Here is a 17,955-nt window from a genome sequence, read left to right as displayed (position 1 = left end):
GAAACTCATCTGCCTAGGCTACAAAGCCAGTTGCTCTGAACTCTGAGGGAGGGGTGGGCTTTTTTGGCCCTAGGCTATTTGTGCTTACACTTGAGCAACCACTGGGTCAATGACCGTCCTTCAACCACACGGCTGGGGAGCAATGATCCAGGGATCACTTCTTGCTCGATTTGTGCAGGCAGAAGGCTGAGTGGTCGCAGGCGTGTGTAACGAGGAGGACTCCCCGCCGTGGCTATTATTAGGCTTCTGATCCAAGCCTCAGGAATCCTGGCTCAGCTATTGCTTTGCAGGCCAGGGAGCTACCGCATGCTACATTTGTTTTTCTGTGTCATGGCTAAACTCTTTTTTAAGAGGTAAATTGCTTCAACTTGATGTCTCTGTCAAACCTCTCTCCTAGGCTGAAGCCCTTGGTGGGGCTGTTAATGGATTCTGAGGGCAAAGCCCCGTTCCCCTTCACCTCGTGGGGCACATCGACCATTTTTGGCCAGGGTGCTGCTGTGTCACGGACGGACCCGCCGCTGCCTCTTCCCCTGCTGCAGAGGACAGCACAGCAGTCACGCTGCCCACGCCCCACCGACAGGACAGAGACACCGACTGAGCACAGAGCCCCCGTGCTCCCAGCCTTCCTCTTCATTACTTCGGGCACACGACCCTGACCACGCTCCCCACCTCCCTCCCTCCCTTCGCCCCCCTTTCTCCGCCCGCCGCCTCAGGGAGAGCGCCGCCCAACGGCCGCCCGACGGTTAGCGGCGGGCTCTCGCGAGAGGCGCGGCGGGGCGGTGACGTGGCCGGGCGCAGCCGTTCGCTCCCCGCCGGCGGCGGCCGTTAACGGTCGGCGGGGCGGGGCGGTTGGAGGCGGGAAGAGGTGGGGGGGGGGGGGGTGGCGACGGCGATGATGGCGGCGGCGGCCGAGCTGGAGTCGTCGCTGGAGCTGAGCCTGCCGGGCAGCGGCAGCCTGCCCCCGGCGCGCTCCCGCATCTTCAAGATCATCGTCATCGGCGACTCCAACGTGGGCAAGACGTGCCTCACCTACCGCTTCTGCGCCGGCCGCTTCCCGCAGCGCACCGAGGCCACCATCGGCGTGGACTTCCGCGAGCGGGCCGTCACCATCGACGGCGAGCGCATCAAGGTAGCGCCCCGACGGGCCGCGGCCCCCCCCCCCGCTGCGCCCCCGGGCCCCCAGGGGCGTCCCCTGCCTTACGGAAGTCACACCCCGCGCGTTACGGCGGCGAGGCGGCTGCCACCGCCAGCAGGCGTTTTGCCTTAAAATCGTTCGGAAGAACCACCGCCGTGACAGCCCGAGATGCTTTCCAGCGCGAATTCCGTTTCTCGTATAAAAATACAACCCAAAGGCAGCCTCAGAGAAGTGCGGGTAGGAATTTCCGTACCAGATCAGAATCTCTTTCAAAATCTGGCTTTTTAATGCAGAGATTCGGTGGCCCTGCTGAAAATAGTAAGTGACGTCCCATCAAGAAGCCAAACGTGGTTCAGCAGTGAGCTGCCGTGTCCCGATAGTGACGTGTTGCAGCTGGTTTTTGTAGGATTCTGTTGGGTTTGCTGCATGCGGTGCAGAGCTGGACAGTGGCAGGCTGGGTGCTTGGCTCACGTTTGACATGTGTTCTGCTCTGATTACAGGGTTAGCCAAAGTTTTTTCTTACGAATTTAAATGTAGTGAAAATCTAGGGGGGAGATGAATGCTCTTTCACCTTATTTGCACTTTAAAGCAGATCTTAAAAGTATATGAAATATACCTAGCTTGCCAGATGGATGCATAAGCACTAGTTGTGATCCTAACAGCTATTTGCAGATTGAGCCACTGGTTGCTTACCAATGCAGCTTGGCTGCTAGCAGTAACATGTTTTAAGCAAAATTCCCTTCTGTACGATAGTTTGCTTCTGTGATCAAAGTTTAGCAGATGTTTGGAAAAAGGGAGCAGCAGTAGTCATGGAATTGTACTTCTGCATATGTTATCACCAGGTTTTGGAATTACAGCTGACAGTCAGCTGAAAGCTATAGTTTTTCCTTATTTACTCGCTGCTTAAAGATGTTGGAGATGGGGAGGCTATCCGTTTGCCCCACACACTTGCCAGTCCTTCATTCTATTTGTCCATTTGCCTGTCTTCCCCATTTTTTTTTTCTACCCTATGCCCTTTTTAACTAAAAAAGAAGCACGAGTAAGAGTCTGTTACTCTTTGCCCTTATAAAACCGTTGAATAACACTTCTTCGGCTTCTAGCCGAGATTCTGTACTCTCCGGTCTGTTGCTATCCAGAACAGAAGGGAACCTCATGAGGGACATCTTCCTGTCAGCACCATCTTATTGCCTGGCATTTTCACCACCTCTGGAGTGTGCCCACCTTTCTCTGCAGGGAATTAAAAACAAAGAGCCAGATTCACAGCTCCAAGATGCTTCACATTGGTTATTGAGCCATTTTGTTACATAGGTTGTGGGAGGTGGTGTTGCTGCATTCTTGATGATGTTGCCTGTTGAATATGCCAATTCCGGTTGAAGGAGGTGGAGAACTGGAGAAGATGCTTTTCAAACTCATGGTTTTCCTGGTAGCTCAGTTTTAGCTTTAAAATAAATAAACTTCATCATTACGGCAAGGGCTGTAACTGTTGGGAGGATGCTACATGTCATTGAGCACGCACCAATTTTTATTCTTTGCCACCTCTTCTTGCTCATCTTTACCTTTCTTTCTCATAGCATCTCCCCAGCAATGCCTGTTGAACCAGGAAAGAGAGGAGGTGAGATGAGCCGAATTGCTGCTGTTCTGGTTGTGCCCTGAAGGGCCAGGCCCTCTGAGCAGAGGAATTTTTCCTCTTGCTTTGAAAGAGAGTATTAATTGGTGTCTTCTCATTCCCTCTTCTCCCTTCCCCCAGCCAGCTGGATGGTCATTCTTGTGCTGCTACAGTACAGAGAGCATTTCCCTTGCAGCTGGAAAAACGCTGTGTCATTGGCGGTAATACAAGCACGGTTCTTCTTGCCGGGGGTCTCCACACAGTTTTTTAGAATTCAAGGCATAGGGACGAGTGTATTCCTGTGTAGCTTACATGGTAGGCTCACAGCTTCATTTGAAACAGCAATGCCTAGATTTGAGGAATAGATTAAAATTTTCAACAAACATTGCATTCTAGATTTCCCTCTGCCTAAAGTGACCTGCACATTGAAAATCGAAGAAAACAATGATGTCACTCTTTACTGACCTACATTAAAAGAGCAAAGGATGCAAATGAAATTTGAAGAAGAAAGTCCAAACATCATGTTCTGCTCCTTTGAGCTGTTGGCATTTTTTTTCCATCTTGTTAAAGGAGGCATAGTTTATCATTTTGGTTTTATTAAAGGGCAGTTGTGTTTTTACCAGCATTCATAAGCCATGCATGCTAAGGGAGTCCTTGTGCAGAAAACAATCTTTCTTGGATCCACAAAAAGGAGTCAGAAGGTGGGAGGTGATAGCTGGGTTGATGTATTTAAGTACCATTTGTCTTTCCTAGGGAGTGTGACAAAGTGGTTCTGTCCTCAGTTTTTATTAGTTGAATTAAGCTGTTAAACCAGATTTTCAAAGCCCATGTTTTAAATGGCTGTTATAATAAGTGTGCCTCCTTGATGATGGATGGTATTTAGATAATAATGAAACAATAATGTTAATTCATCAATGCACGTCTCTAAAAGTGGTCGTTCCCAGTGTTTTTCAGTAGAGCAAATATTTTGGGGGGGGGGAGAGGGTGTCAGAAATGGGATGGTCTGCTCAAGTTCACCTGGTGAGAGGAACACAGAAACTTGTGAAGTGTAAAACCTTCAGTGTTGGGAAAGTATTATTTGAGATGACACATTTCAAGTTTGAAAGCTTCACAGAAATAACATTTAGGAGGAGCTGTTGCTTCAGCTTAACTTGAAAGATATGTAAAGCTTTAATTTAATTTCCTCTTCTCTACCCAAGGCTGACAATAAGTTTGTGGATTTGTGCTTGACTGAAGCGTGACTGACTTCTGCTCTCTGAGTGAGGTGGGGAGAGAAGCGTAACCTCAGCGTCTGCAGCTGCTTCTGAAAACAATCCGCCTCTTTACATTAGATTTGATATAACATTCTGGGAGACTATATAGAGTGGTTCCTCACCTTTTTGTTGTCTGAGCAATAAGCAATACCTCAGCCTGTGCTTTTTTTCCCCCTCTCTTTAATTTGTCATAGCCCAATTTAATGATTTCTTCTTCCCGTGAATCTCCTGACTTAATAATATTCTGTTAGTGTATAGTACTAGAATTGTCTCTCAGCTGGGTAGGTGAATGAGTCTTGCCCAAGCTTAGGTGCCTGTATTTAATCTGGTTATTTATGCTGCCTTTACAGGCCACGGAGATGCAGTCAGCTGTGTTCAGAATGCAACAGAGTTGGCAAAAAGCAGGTATTCGCTCTAGGATGAGGTGACTTGCAGCTAACTACCGCTGTCTTCAGTCAGAGGCTAGGGTGCCTTGCCTTGCTTTTCTTCATAATCTTAATGATGCTTTTAGAAGCGGTATGTGGATCTTATAAGTCTGTTGATCAGAAGCTGCAAATAACTGGACTAGACTACGGAGTCCAAGCTGTTCTATCGTTTTCATGTAAAGTTTCGGTTCCCCTGGTCAAACCAGTAACTACCATTTCCACCGGTTCTGGTCTGAGGTTTTTCTTGAGCTTGGGTGACCAGAGTTGAACATAATATTGCAAAAGAAGTCACACCGTCCTGAAACATCACTTACTTTTTTTCCCTTCACACTAGTGATTCATAACATCCTGTGATTGACTCGTGTATGTGGATCATCATCCATTTTTGTCGTTTCCAAACGGATGAATCCTGCGCTTTCAGAAGTCTTCATTATTAGTCTGTATTATCAAGGCTTTGCATCTCTTCCTGTTCAATTTCACCCTATTCCTACTATTCCAGATTATTTTTCTATATGGTACTGTAAGTCACCTTTCTGTCAGGGATACGTCTTAGCTTCTTGCCATTAGCAGATTTCTCTAGCACCTCATTTCCTTTTTTTATGTCAAAGTCAATAGTAAAAACTGTAAAGAAATCAACCTTCAAGACACTTAGACTTTCTGAATAGGTTTTACTGAAACATCTGGATCAAAGGAATGCAGAACTGTGTGCACGGGAGTTTTCATCAAGGGAAAATATTGGCTGTACCTTTCTGTGGTGGTTTTAGGAATAGATCTCAATAGTGTTTGAGAGCATTTCACTTACTAATGTTTTTTGTCTGTAACACTGACTGTGTAGGTTTTGAACAAATATGAGTTCAGTCTATTTGGGATAGAATAGGGCATACTTGGAAATAACAGGATCGTGATAAACTAACAGAAGTTCTGTGCTTTTTTTTCTCTTATGCATGGTTTATGCTACAAACCATAGTATGGTCCTAGCTTATGTATTAAATAAGTTTGAGATTCATAGGAGAGTTTGAGTCTAATAGACTACAGAAACAGACTTCTTTGTTCTGTTTGTTTTGTTTTCGTTGTTCATGCATGATTTGATTTATTCCTACTTTTCATGAGTCTACCGCAATAGACAGCTAACTTCATGATAAGAACAATGCTTTGGGGAAGATGACATTATTTTAGGCGATAAAAAATCATGTCAGCTGAGAGTTATGCTGTGAAGTATTTTGTTTTGTCAAAGAAAAGCATAACTGACAAGATTTCTGTATTTGTTTTTGTAAAAATCTTACAAAATACCTGCTTCAGTAAACCTTCAGAAATGTGTATTTGTGTTCAAGCTGCATCTTAATTTCTTTGTAGCAGGCAGTTTTGGAAGCAACAATTTCTGAAATTGCATAAAAGCGGTAGTTTTTTCCAGCACAAACTTTCCAGTATGATTAATTCTGAAGAGTGAATTTCTGTAATTGCGTAACTTTCCTAGCTATGGGTAGTATGTGTTATTTTCTAGCATGAGTAATGAAACATTTTTTCTCTTGTTCTCCTTCCTTTTTCAGATCCAGCTATGGGATACGGCAGGCCAGGAGCGCTTCAGAAAGAGTATGGTGCAGCACTATTACAGGAACGTACACGCTGTCGTGTTTGTGTATGATATGACAAACATTGCCAGTTTTCACAGTCTGCCATCATGGATAGAGGAATGCAAACAACACCTCCTTGCCAACGATATACCACGGATTCTTGTTGGAAATAAATGTGACCTGAGAAGTGCTATTCAGGTACCTACGGACTTGGCCCAGAAGTTTGCTGATACTCACAGTATGCCGTTATTTGAAACCTCTGCCAAAAACCCCAATGACAATGACCATGTGGAGGCCATATTTATGACGCTGGCTCACAAGCTTAAAAGTCACAAGCCATTAATGCTTAGTCAACCCCCAGATCGCGATCAAATACATATAAAGCCTGAACCAAAACCTGCCATGACCTGCTGGTGTTAAATCTCACTATTTATTAGCTATCACCTTGTCTTGTTTGCAAATGCTCCAAAATTATGATCTTGGCACAGATCCAGGGTTTGGTAGCAATTATAGGAAATCTTTTTGGCACTTTACTGTGTTTTTTTTTTTTTCTGGTGTAGATGTGCCCGTCTCATTTTCTTGCACTTTGTAATTGTACTTTCTGAATTACTGAAGTTTCACTATAAATATACAGGAATGTAAACTTTCAAGTGAAGTATTGACAAAGCAATTCTTCTTGAGCTCTTGCTGCCTGAGATCGTTTTTGTCACTTGTGGTAAAGTTATATATAGTAAGACAGTTTACTAACACTTCTGGTTGCTACTTGCATTGGGATAATGTAGGAGGAAAAGTGTTTTGGGACAGCCGGATAGCTTGATTTTTCAGGTCAGTGAGTGGGGAGATTTTTAATGTCTGAAGGAATATTTGATGACTGCTAGCAAGCTGTTAAGCAAGTACCTACTTATATAAAAAAACAAACAAGCAACAGGACTGTCAGATAAAGTCTGGGCTTCAGTGTAAGTGCAAACTGCTGGCTTTCATGGCATGCCATTCCATTGTAAACTTTGTCCGTTTCTTCATGGCAGTGGTAAGAGAATCGACAAACTTGTCCCTACCTCTAGACAATTAATACTTAGAAGTTCATTAATTTTTCATAATTAACTTGTAAGACTAAACTATGCATTCCTTCATATGAAAAGTCCTTTAGCACAGGATATGGGGGAAAATCTGGGACTAGAACTACCCACAGCCTCTCTGGCCTTACCAAAACTTCAATATTCATTGAGGACTGACCTCTAAGGATGCTGTATTTGAGTTGTGTCCCAGTGTAAGTGAAAAAATGGAGTGAGGTTGCCAAAAGCGTAACGTTTTTCAAAGATACATGTTTCAGAGGATGCTAGTGTTGATGTTTTTCAAATATCTCGAAAAAAACAACTTTTTACAAACCAACTCGATAACATATTTTAAGGATGAAAATGCTTAGGACAGAATGTTACTTCTCATGCCCGTTTTGACGTACAAAGTTGTGCCTTATTTATTGAAAATGTCAAGGCCACCATAGTCTAATGATCTGTATTGTTTTGTGCTAGAATATGTGAAGGCTTCTGTGCAAAGGAACTACCAGCTTCCGTAACTGAAGGTCGATTTGCTTGCATAATGGTAAGACAGTATCATCCATTTAAAGAGTAGGGAATATGGGCTTTACTTTAAATACGTATCAATGCAAAATAAATTAGATCTTGAAATACAGAGAAAGTCTGCCGAATCTGATTTTTGGCTAAAACCTTGCTCATGTAATGCCATGGCTGTAAGTTGGGCATCCATGGAATTACTAATGTGAGTTAGTAATCGCTCTTCTAGAACCATCTTCGTCTGTGTTCTCGTAATTGCAGCCATTTCATTCAGTTCTGTTCTGTGAAGGTCAAGATTCACAACAAAAATGGTGCTAGGTTGCACGCAGCTACGTAATGTGAAGTGTAAACTGTAGAATTCAGTCTGTGACTTTGTATGCCATGATCAAACAATATTTTCCGACTTAATTTTTAAAGGAATTTAAGTAAAAATGAAGGTTTTTGATTTGCAGTGTAAAGTGCGCAATGCTGACTGGAAACTAAATGTAAGGCCCAGTTTAGAAGCTGCCATCCTAATGATTATTAAAAACAAATTACTGAAGCAAGCTAACTCTTGAACTATTAAAGTTACTAAGTTCTAAATTCTGTTGCAAGTGTTTTATTGATAAAGGGAAAAATGCATTGACTTTGTTTTTTCTCCACGCTTAGAAATAGCATTAAATTTGGCCTAATATGATTAGGATGCTTAAAAAGATTCTAAACAAAATATAATATATTTTTTCCATATAAAGCTGCTACAACTATGACAGTAATTTTGTTTATGCAACACTTGTTAAAGGGAATTTTTGTATTCACGCTGAACCTTATATGACTAGAATTTGATTTACGGTCCTTTCAGAAACAATCAGCTTTTTAACACAAGTTTCCTTAATTTTTTTAGAAAAGGATTGATCTTACATTTATGTGTATAATATTATAAATAAACATGGTTTACAGTCCTCTTGGACAATTTATTTTTCACTCACATTCTTACTCATTTCTCTCAAAAGTATCAATCTTAACTATTTGTATAGTACTAAGTATGTCAGCAAACTGTTTTTTTTTTTCTAATAAAAAAACAGAATGAAGAATTCCAAAGTCAGTCAGTCAGGCTGGGAGCTGAGGTAAGGAAATTATGTAGATACAATGTTAATGTTAAATTCGATATCAGACATCTGCAAATCTGTTAAGCTTTGAGTTATTCACAACCTGTAAATAAGGGCCCTCATGTCATTAAAATTGTGTAAAAACAATGTTTTAACTATGTAATCTTGTCTTCAGCACATAGCATGTTTTAACGGTTCTGCCATAAAGGCAATGTGGTCATTGATTCAGGATTCAGTGTGCTTCCTGGCTTTCAGTAGTAATGTTCTACCCACGGAATTGATGTCAAAAGTACTGAATACTTTGTATACATATTTTCACCTTACCAAATTGTAAAATTGGGTTATTTTGTATGTGTTGGGGAGGGTAAGACACAATCCCAGAAACCTAATAAACTGGCTTTGCCACAAACTGTTACTGCTTGTTTTCAGTAATTGTTCTGGGAAGTACGATACCAATTCTTACAGTAAAATCTACAATAAACTGTGATAAGCAAGGGAGGTATAAAAGGGTCCTTAGTTTTTTTGTATGCGTGGCTAACAATTTTGTGAAAGACTGTCACACTACTTGGACTACTGTCAGTACTTTCTTGCGAGGTCTCAGAGTTGTTTTGGAGCATCTGAAACACCCGCATGATGCTTCAGAGCATGTTCTGGACTTACCTGAAGTTCTACAAAAGTGGCAATTACTGGCCGCTGAATATATATCAAGACCCTTAAGGAGTCTTCGTCATTTCTGATAGGCTTACCTCATTTCTCATAGTCTTACCTTTCTGAATGGAAAAAATGCTCTTAACTTCAGATACAGGCTTAGTTCTCTCAAAAAATAGTCATGCAGGCTTCCATACATGTATGCAGACACACACACACAGAGCAAGGTTTCAATTCTAATTGATGTTAAGTGGGCTTCTTGGTAAATATCGTAGCCTATTCGCCCAGATAGGAACTTTCAAACATTTTTGGTGTTATCTCGTACAATTTCACTGTCTATGCTCTATCTATGCATTTCTTCTATTTCCATACCTAATAAATAGTCTATTTAAAACAAAAAGCTAGAACATATTTTGGAGATATTTAAAGATGCAAAACATGATTGCAGTTATCACTGATGAGACTGTAAATTCTACTGAATGACTTTAAAAAAATGTATTTATTGAATGTATTTGCTCTATGCTTCTGGTGCAACGGAATGACCAGAAAGGACCTTGGTAGACAAACCATCAACGTGATTCAGTCGTGAACCCTCATCTTAGATTGACACTATATTTCATTACACTACTTGGGAAGAAAGCTACCTTCAAATTAGGAAGGCAGGAGACTGACGTGCAAACTTCAAATGTGTCCTAGTATTCGTACATATACTTACTTGCTGCACATTCAAGTTTTCTTGGTGTTTCCATATCTCCTTTACCTCATCGTGAAGCTATTGCTAAGAAGCATCAAAATACATGGTGCTTTTTTATGTGTACTGTAATCTCCCCCAGTCAAAAATAAAAAAAGCTGATCTAATAAAGGGTCTGAAGTACACAGCCATCAAAAATGTGAAAGCTGAAATAGCTTCACCCTTGTGTGGTGGTTTTACCCAGCTGGGCAGCTGAGCTCCACCACAACCACTCTCTAACTCCCCCTCCTCAAGGGGAATGGGGGAGAAAATGCAATGAAAAGGGCTCAAGGGCTGTGATAAGGACAGGAAGGTCACTCAACAATTATCATCACAGGCAAAACAGACTCAGTATGGGGAGATTAATAGAATATATTACCTAGTCTAGCTACTAACAAGATAGAGCAGTGAGAAACTAATTAAAAAAAATTAAAAAACAAGCAAACTATAAACACCTTCCCCTATCCACCCTCTTCTACCTCCTCCCCCTGCATGGAACAGGGGAGCAGGGAATGGGGGCTGCGGTCAGTCCCTAAACAATTTGTCTCTGCCGCTCCTTCACGGTCACTCCCTGCCCCTGCTCCCCATGGGGTCCCTCCCACGGGATGCCGTCCTTCTGAACTGAGCCTGTGGGGGCTGCCCACAGGCAGCAGCTTTCCAAGAACTGCTCCCACACAGCTCCGTACCCCTGCAGCCCCCCGCTACCAAAACCTTGCCATGTAAGCCCAATGCACTTTGCCATTTTTTACCAGCTTTATAAACCAATAATTAAAAAGACAATTTTTCAGCTGTGGTGAGAGAAGTTGAGAACATGCAATGAACTATTGTCTTTCACTTTATTTCATCTCTGGCATGCCTTAACAATCTAAAAATTTATTAACATCTAATTTTGATCAACGTAGTTAATGTGGGAGTCCGTAAAAGAACTAAGATAGAGCCAGTCCCTTATTGGTGAATATTTTCACTTCCACAAAAAAAATGGCAGTTTGGTTTTGTATGAAAATCAATGCCAATCAGCTATATAATTATTAGAAATTGACATTATTGTAGGAAAACTAAAATGCTCATTCTGGTCTGGGTCATAGTGGCACTGAAGTCTGTTGAAGATTGACCTGTAAGGAAAACAAGTACCTGAGTTTCATTTCTTTATACTGTACTCACAAAGAACTCTGGAGTTTGAGGGTGGAATGAGAAAAGGGATTTTTTTTTCCTTTTGTTTTGTGGGTTTGTTTGTTTGTTTGTTGTGTAGTTTTGGTTCACACTGCAAGGCCAAACGGAGACTTACCTATTCATACAGCTGAATGAAGTCATCAGTGGGGCCTGTGAGGCGACATTGATAGGGAAAGAATTGCTGCTGGTTTCCAGTGTCCGCCTGGGATTCACTGAGATCTGTGCAGCCAGCCAGCTGCAAAATCAGAATCAAAGAGGTTGGCGTGCGTTTCTGAAGGCAGCTCCTTGTAGTTTAGGAAGATACTTCCACAGCCCAAAGAAAGGCATATAAAAGTAGCTAGAAATGCAGGGACAGTAACTGAAGTCCACAGTCCTGCTCAGATATTACCTACATGTATTATTTTTAGTCTGTGTTGAATTGCCTCTGGTTAAGGAGAATTTTGAATTGTAGAAAACTTATAATTTAAAATGAATGAAAAGCAAATTTCCCAGCAATATTAATGCTCATTTAAAGAAACTAGTAATCCTCTTCCCTTCCATTCTCCTACTCTTCTCACGCTTAGAAAACAACCCAGAATTGATGTAATCTGACTGAGGTACAGTGACAATCGTTGACCAGAGACGTGGGCTGTTGCAACTCGGAGCTTGACAGCAAGAATGTCGTCTACAGTCTTAGGGTAAGCAGGTCTCTCTGGTAGTACCCATACATACTCTGTGTCTTGGTACCAGCAGAGGCATTCCAGTTTTGGGCTGGGCTCCATTAGGACACCTATATGGTGCCCCTAGCCATGGCAGCGATAGCAGGTCAGCCTGCCAGCAGCTCGGAGCTTACTGAGCGTGCTGTGCTCACCTCCCCGCAACGTTTTTATTTGTTTTGATGCAGGTGGCACAACTTGCATCTCACGTTACATCCGCTGCATGAACACTTGTATTGCCAAGAGCAAACGTTCAAAAGAAGTAGCCTCCTTTCTCTTCCCCTAAATTAATGATAAAGATTGGCTTTGAAATAAATGATCAATCTTAAAAAAAAAAAAAAAAAAAAAAAAAAGAAAGAGAGTGGGGAGGATGTGTTAGATTCCTGTCTGCTTGCATCTTATTTTGAAACCTGTAGGGTGCATTTTGGGTCTCATGTTCTCTGTTTCCATAAGGAGATGGATTTTGAAAACAGAGTTTGCTTACAAAATAAATAAACACACACACTAAAACCAACAGATTCTTCAGGTATTTACTTGATTCTAGAGAATCGAGGAAAAACAACTGTATTTAACAATACTGAAGAGCTCAAGGAGCCTCTTATCTATACATCGTAATCCAGCTTTCTGTACAGCACCTTCACATTAGGGCCTGTAACCGAGGAAGTAACCGAGTAGCAAGTAACGAGTAGCAAGTTAGCAAGTAACCGAGTTGTTTATAGCACTGCCCCTCGCCTGCCTGTATGTTTCCCAGCAAGGCTGGTGCTCTTCCCCACATGGGGCAGGCGGGCTGTGCTTCGGGCTGCTGTGGAGAGGTGGAGGGATGGTCTGACTTCTGTAAAAGCCTGGTCACCCCCCCGCACACACACACATTTAGGAAAACAAAAGCTAATCCAGAGGGGGTTAGGTGTTGCTGTTCTTCTTGCCCTTAGTTCTCGGTTGCTTTGCTTATTCCAGGAAGGGCACACAATGAGGAAGAAGGTTAAACGTGCCCTAAAATGTGTGCAACAACTTTTCCATTTACTTCAAGATATTTTTAACCCACTCAGAAATTGGGAGCAATAAAGGGCTCCTGGCTTCAGCAGCTAAAGATTCAGCTGCGGATAAAAAGAACATTTGCTAATCAGAGGTGTTTTGAGTTCCTGTGTATGATTATTCATCTGCACCACTACCGTGAAGTACTAACTTCAATGCCGAGCTGGTATTTGAGTCACTGTGATGCTGCTGTTAAAAGGCACAGCGTTGGCAGCCCTTGTGACTGGCATGTACGTCTTGCAATGGCTGTGCTTTTCTCAAACTGCAGCAGCATCTAAAGCTCGTTTCCAGAGTTTCTGCTTATATTAAACATCTATGTATGTGAGTTTTATGTATGACAATAATATATATTAGAGGCACAGGAGCAACTCCTGCTACCTTTTCTGCTGTACTGCTCTATGGGCAGCTCAGAAGGGCTCCTACAACTCCCCAGGGATGCAGCCTCCGGTGCAAAGCCTGGCTTGTGCCAGTGAAGGAGTGTGGCTTCAGGCGTGGAGCTGAAAAACCAGGGGAAGGAACAGCCGAGAAGCATGCCTGGTGCGTGCGAGCTGATGGGTTGTACTGTTTGAGGATAAACACCATAGATACAGCAACTGACAACGACTAAAATGTGTGGCCAGTGTATTTTAAAAGATGTAGGGGATCAAAATAGAAGTATGAAATATGAAATATATGACATGGTATATGATATATGATGTACGATATATGAAATAAGAACTGAAGTGTTTTTTGTTTGTTCGCTTGTTTTTATTAAGACTAGCTATTAATGTCATGTCAGTTGAAAACACATTTCTGGTAGTACCTGAGCTGTAACTAAAAAAAAAAAAAAAAAAAAAAAAAACATTACTGCAACAATTCATAAAGGTACTCACTCAATGAAGTGCAAGTGAAACTGTGTAGATTCGGTGTGTGTTTCAATCAACCAGATTGACCTGAAGTGGTGCAGGACAAAGCAGTTGCTTTCTTTCCAGAAAACTGCTAAGGAAGAATGGGAAAGAGTGTTTGCTTTGATAGGCTTGCCCTGCTCATGTAAGAATTAAGACTAAGGCCTTTCCCCCTTACTAACACACTGTTAGTACTGGAGAAGAAATCACTACAGTAAAGCATATGGACTGAGTCCAAAAAGTGTATGCTGTGCTCTGGTAGTATGACCTGGGTTTTCTGTTGGCTATAAAAAACAAAGATTAAAACCTCCCGCCTTTCAAGTGCCGGCCAATGCCTCGTTCTGTTTTCAGACTATCACTTTTTTTCCATCGCTATTACGTCTGTGCTTTCCCACCTCTTTAAAGGCTCTCTTTGGCAGTCTTCATTTGGCTAGTGGCTATCATTACGTTTGCATGTATTACAGGTTGACAGAAAAAAGGAAGCGATGAATCAAGGAGATTCATGCAAGAAACCGCTGCAACAGAGCCACTGAGACCAAGCGAAGGCTTTGGTAAGAAAATTTTGATTTATTGAGCCAGATAATTCTTCTGCTGTAAACTAGTACCCTTGTGTAGTAAATGGCTGATACATTTTTCGCTAAGAAACAAGTAATAGTATTTCTGGAGTCATTTCCCTACCTGTAGTGAAGTCTGACTTACATTTTCAGGTGCTCTGTGGTAGAACTGAGAGGTGCAGCGCTGTGACTTCTGTCCTTTGGCTTCTCACTGGTTTTTGCCAGCCAAATGGAAACATCTTTGTGTCCAGCCGTGGTGACTCCTTTCCACTGCCGTGACCCTGAACTCTGGCAGCTGTCACCCTACGCCTCGCGGCAGGGGGGAGGCGGTGCACCGATGATGTGGCTGGAGCTGGCAAACCATGAGCCTCAACCTGTACATTGCCAGCAAACTGTGCCCTGGGGTGTTCCACGTCGGTCTGAAACCTTTGGCTCTGTTTCTGCCTGAAAATTTGTGTTATTAAGTAAGGTCAGGAAAAAAAAGTACATCATCACGACTGTCAGACAGCACCATGTAAGCACTGGACTACAAGATTGGAAGTGAAGTTGCAAAAAAAAAACAAAACCCCAAAGCCACCAAGAAGCTAGTTGTCAGAAATGTGCCCGAAACTGTTCTCTCATCCCCATGTTTCTGGGCAGGAAATGGCTTCAGCAAATACTTTGCTCTTAGTTGAACGTTAACTCGCAGGAACAGCTCCCCTGATTAACCTGCTGATTACACCTTCTGATTAGCAATGGCGTGCTAGTGACGATGCTGGCATCCTTCAGTTGCGTAGCGTGGGCATTCCGCAGGCTTGTGCTGTGTGTTGGGGAGGGAGGAAGCATTTTGCTAAGCTTACCCAAGGTGGAAAAGCATTTTTGGACTTAAAAGTCCTATCTTTGACTAGTACAAACAATGGTACGTGAGGTGAGCATGAAATGCTTGGCGTCTGTATGATTTTGATGTGCAGGATGTATAGCCAGGGGTAGTAAAGCCTTTCGAAGGAGCTTTCTAACATGCCCTAGAAAAGAGCTGGATGTCTGGACTCAGAGAGATGTGAAGCACATTTGCATGTACCGTTCTTCTTCAAAATGCCTTTAGTTACACTTCCCAGCGGTGGAAGCACAAGGTGCTTGCGAACAACATGCAGCACCTGTGTGTGCAGGGTGTTTGAGGGCAGAACAGGCTGAGAGCTTAGCTGGGGGCTGGACGCGTCCTTTTTTTCCCCAGGCTTTGCCCCCGTTGTCCTGCCGGCGCTGTGCTGCGGTGCACTGGCCGTCAGCGCCACGGCTGGATGCCAGGTTGCATCCTGGCGTGTATCACGCTTCCCTGCCCTCCCCACAGCAAAAAGGGCAACCTTTCGGGGCTGGGAGGCAGCAGGGCAGTGGCCCCAGCTACTAGCAGCTTGCCAAGGGGAAAAAGCCCGTGGGGCATAATTGCCTCGAAGCCTTTCTGCTGGAGGTGTTGCGGATGTGTTTGTGTGAGACAAACTCCATCTGACTTCCATCCGAGAAAGCTGGGGGTGAGGCAGTGCACGAAATGTCCCTGGAGATCCTGCCAGGCTCTCAGGGGGGAACCGTAACTCGCATGTCGAACACGCTACTAAATATAGCACTGGGATCTGCAACGACGAATAAATATATTTTCTGCAATGCTAACCAACTAGAGGGAGTGACATTAAATTGGTGTACAGTTTGCACCGGTTTCCACAGTGCAGCCGTTTCTTTTCTAGAAGCTCTCCTTCCGTACAAGAATCGTTGGCTTTGTGTAGCTATCACGGCTCCTAGGTGCCTTCATGGTGACAGCAGTGCTCCACTACACCGTTGAAAGATCAGCAAAACCCATTTGAAAAAGAAATATACAGGCATCGAGGGCTTTATAGGTGCTGCTGCATGAATTGCAAACATTTAATTTAGAAGTAGGACAGACATACTGCTCTTTTACACACCCAGCCTCCAGTATACGCTGAGCGGGCTGTTTCGAAGCCAAAGCAGCACCTCCTGCAAGGGCAGGGCTCTGCGGGGGGCATCCTGCCACTAAATGCCACCGCTCGGCTGCTTCCCGAGCAGTGCAGGAGGAGCAGCCAGCTCCTCGGTGCGTGTACCAGCAACGTGCCAGCAGAACCTGACTCGCCCCGGCCTTGCTCGCATCCTCCCCGCAGGCCCGGTGCTGCTTTCATAACCTCCTCGCTTCAGGAGTTAACCGCTCGGAGCCGGTGAAAACATTTCTGGATTACAGCAAGGACTGCTGAAGTTTATTCTTTGCATGCTTGTCATAAAAATCTAATTAATTTCTCTGTTCATCCAGACGCTGAACACCGGTGACTCACACCAGGCATGCAGCACCTCCTAACCTAAGGCGCAGTCACAGACCAGTACCCCGGATGGGGCTGCAACTTCCACCCAGCAACGATGCGGTGGCTGAGCAGTGCCTTTCAGCAACAAAATACTTCCAGCAAGTTACTCCTTCAGAGGCAAAAATCTCTTTCAAACAAAAAGAGAATCAAAGCCAAACAGTTTTCAGGTGTTAAGAATCACAAAAACCTCTCAGAGAGCCTCACTTTTTTTTTTAATGGATGAGAGCAGCAGTTTATGTTAATCAAGGTGGGGAAAAATCATCACAGGCTGTTTGGAGCTATGCCAGAAGCAGCTGGGGATGGGAAGAGTCACGCTCAGTGCTTTGATGCTTGCTGACAGGCACTGCACCACAGAATAAGGCACAGCATCGCTTTTTGCCTCATGTTACCAATTACCATATTAAAGGCAAATAAACTTGCCTATATTTGACTGTTTTTTACATTAAGTTGAAAGTGGATTCTAACTAACTGGCTAATTACCTGTAGCTAGTGGGTTTGGTGCTACCATTTTGTGAGTTTTTTAATTGAATAGTTTTCCTCCAGCTCATACAAATGCAAGTAGGAAAACCTCAGGCATATAGAAGCTGAAAACTTTAGATGAAAGCCTTTATCTCGGTGATCTCTAGATCCTTGGTTGTTGTTTTTATTTTTATTTTCCTCATAAGTATTGGAATGCAGGTGGACAACTGTGTACATACAAAGTTTAATTTTATTTAGCCCTGCTAGAGCAAAGAGAAGCAGAGTTGCTGTTTCCTTCCCCAGAGCAGAGCTAATATAGATGAGAGGAAGGCGCTGCACACGGAGGTGCCAGCAGGCTTTGAGGCCCCTGCTTCATCTCTGGACCTCTGCTGCAGGCACTGGGAGGCAGCAGGCAGAGCGCCACCTCCCCAGGGTGGCTCCCACAGGGCCCCCATGTTTCTGCCAGGTAGCCAAAGGCAGGTACAGCTCCCAGCCCTTTGGGACAGACACGGCCAAGGCTTCGGAGACAGGTGCCTCAGAGGCCCCCACGCTGTCCTACCGCTTACTGCACTGTCTCAAGATGAGAACTTGCCTTCCCAGCCCTGCTCAGAGGGATGTGCTGGACTAACCCCCGTGGTGAGACAAGTAATCCACCACTTCGTGTCCAATGCCTGCAGGTGAGGTGTTTGTTTGACAGGCGCTTCTAAGCCTACCTGGAAGTGAACATAAAGCGCAGAGGGGAATTTTATGCACCTTAGGAGCCAGTGCAGCTTGACTGAAAGCTGTAGGTGGTTCAAACAG

At 43.7% G+C, this 17,955-nt stretch overlaps 1 protein-coding gene across 9 annotated transcripts; it reads left to right on the top strand.

Annotated features, from left to right (window-relative positions):
* The first annotated feature begins 817 nt into the window (after positions 1–817).
* On the top strand, positions 818–17,118 carry RAB33B (RAB33B, member RAS oncogene family). 9 transcript variants are annotated; one of them, XR_005819564.1, is made up of 6 exons: positions 849–1,129; positions 5,967–6,188; positions 7,520–7,589; positions 11,758–11,871; positions 14,270–14,356; positions 16,647–17,118. XR_005819564.1 is itself a non-coding variant. In XM_040556123.1 (3 exons), exons 1-3 carry the CDS (start codon positions 893–895, stop codon positions 7,526–7,528), a joined length of 468 nt encoding a protein of 155 aa, XP_040412057.1. In that variant the 5' UTR covers positions 849–892; the 3' UTR covers positions 7,529–9,055. The 9 variants fall into 9 exon arrangements, 2 of the variants coding, with proteins under 2 accessions (XP_040412056.1, XP_040412057.1); XR_005819563.1 differs by having other exon boundaries at positions 14,513–17,118; XR_005819558.1 differs by having other exon boundaries at positions 848–1,129; positions 5,967–7,589; positions 14,513–17,118.
* The last annotated feature ends 837 nt before the right edge of the window (positions 17,119–17,955 follow it).

This window comes from Cygnus olor, chromosome 4, assembly GCF_009769625.2.
Source record: "Cygnus olor isolate bCygOlo1 chromosome 4, bCygOlo1.pri.v2, whole genome shotgun sequence".
In the NCBI taxonomy this organism is placed as follows: domain Eukaryota; kingdom Metazoa; phylum Chordata; class Aves; order Anseriformes; family Anatidae; genus Cygnus; species Cygnus olor.
The sequence above is the reverse complement of the archived record's forward strand: the minus strand, read 5'-3'. Positions and strand labels throughout refer to the sequence as shown.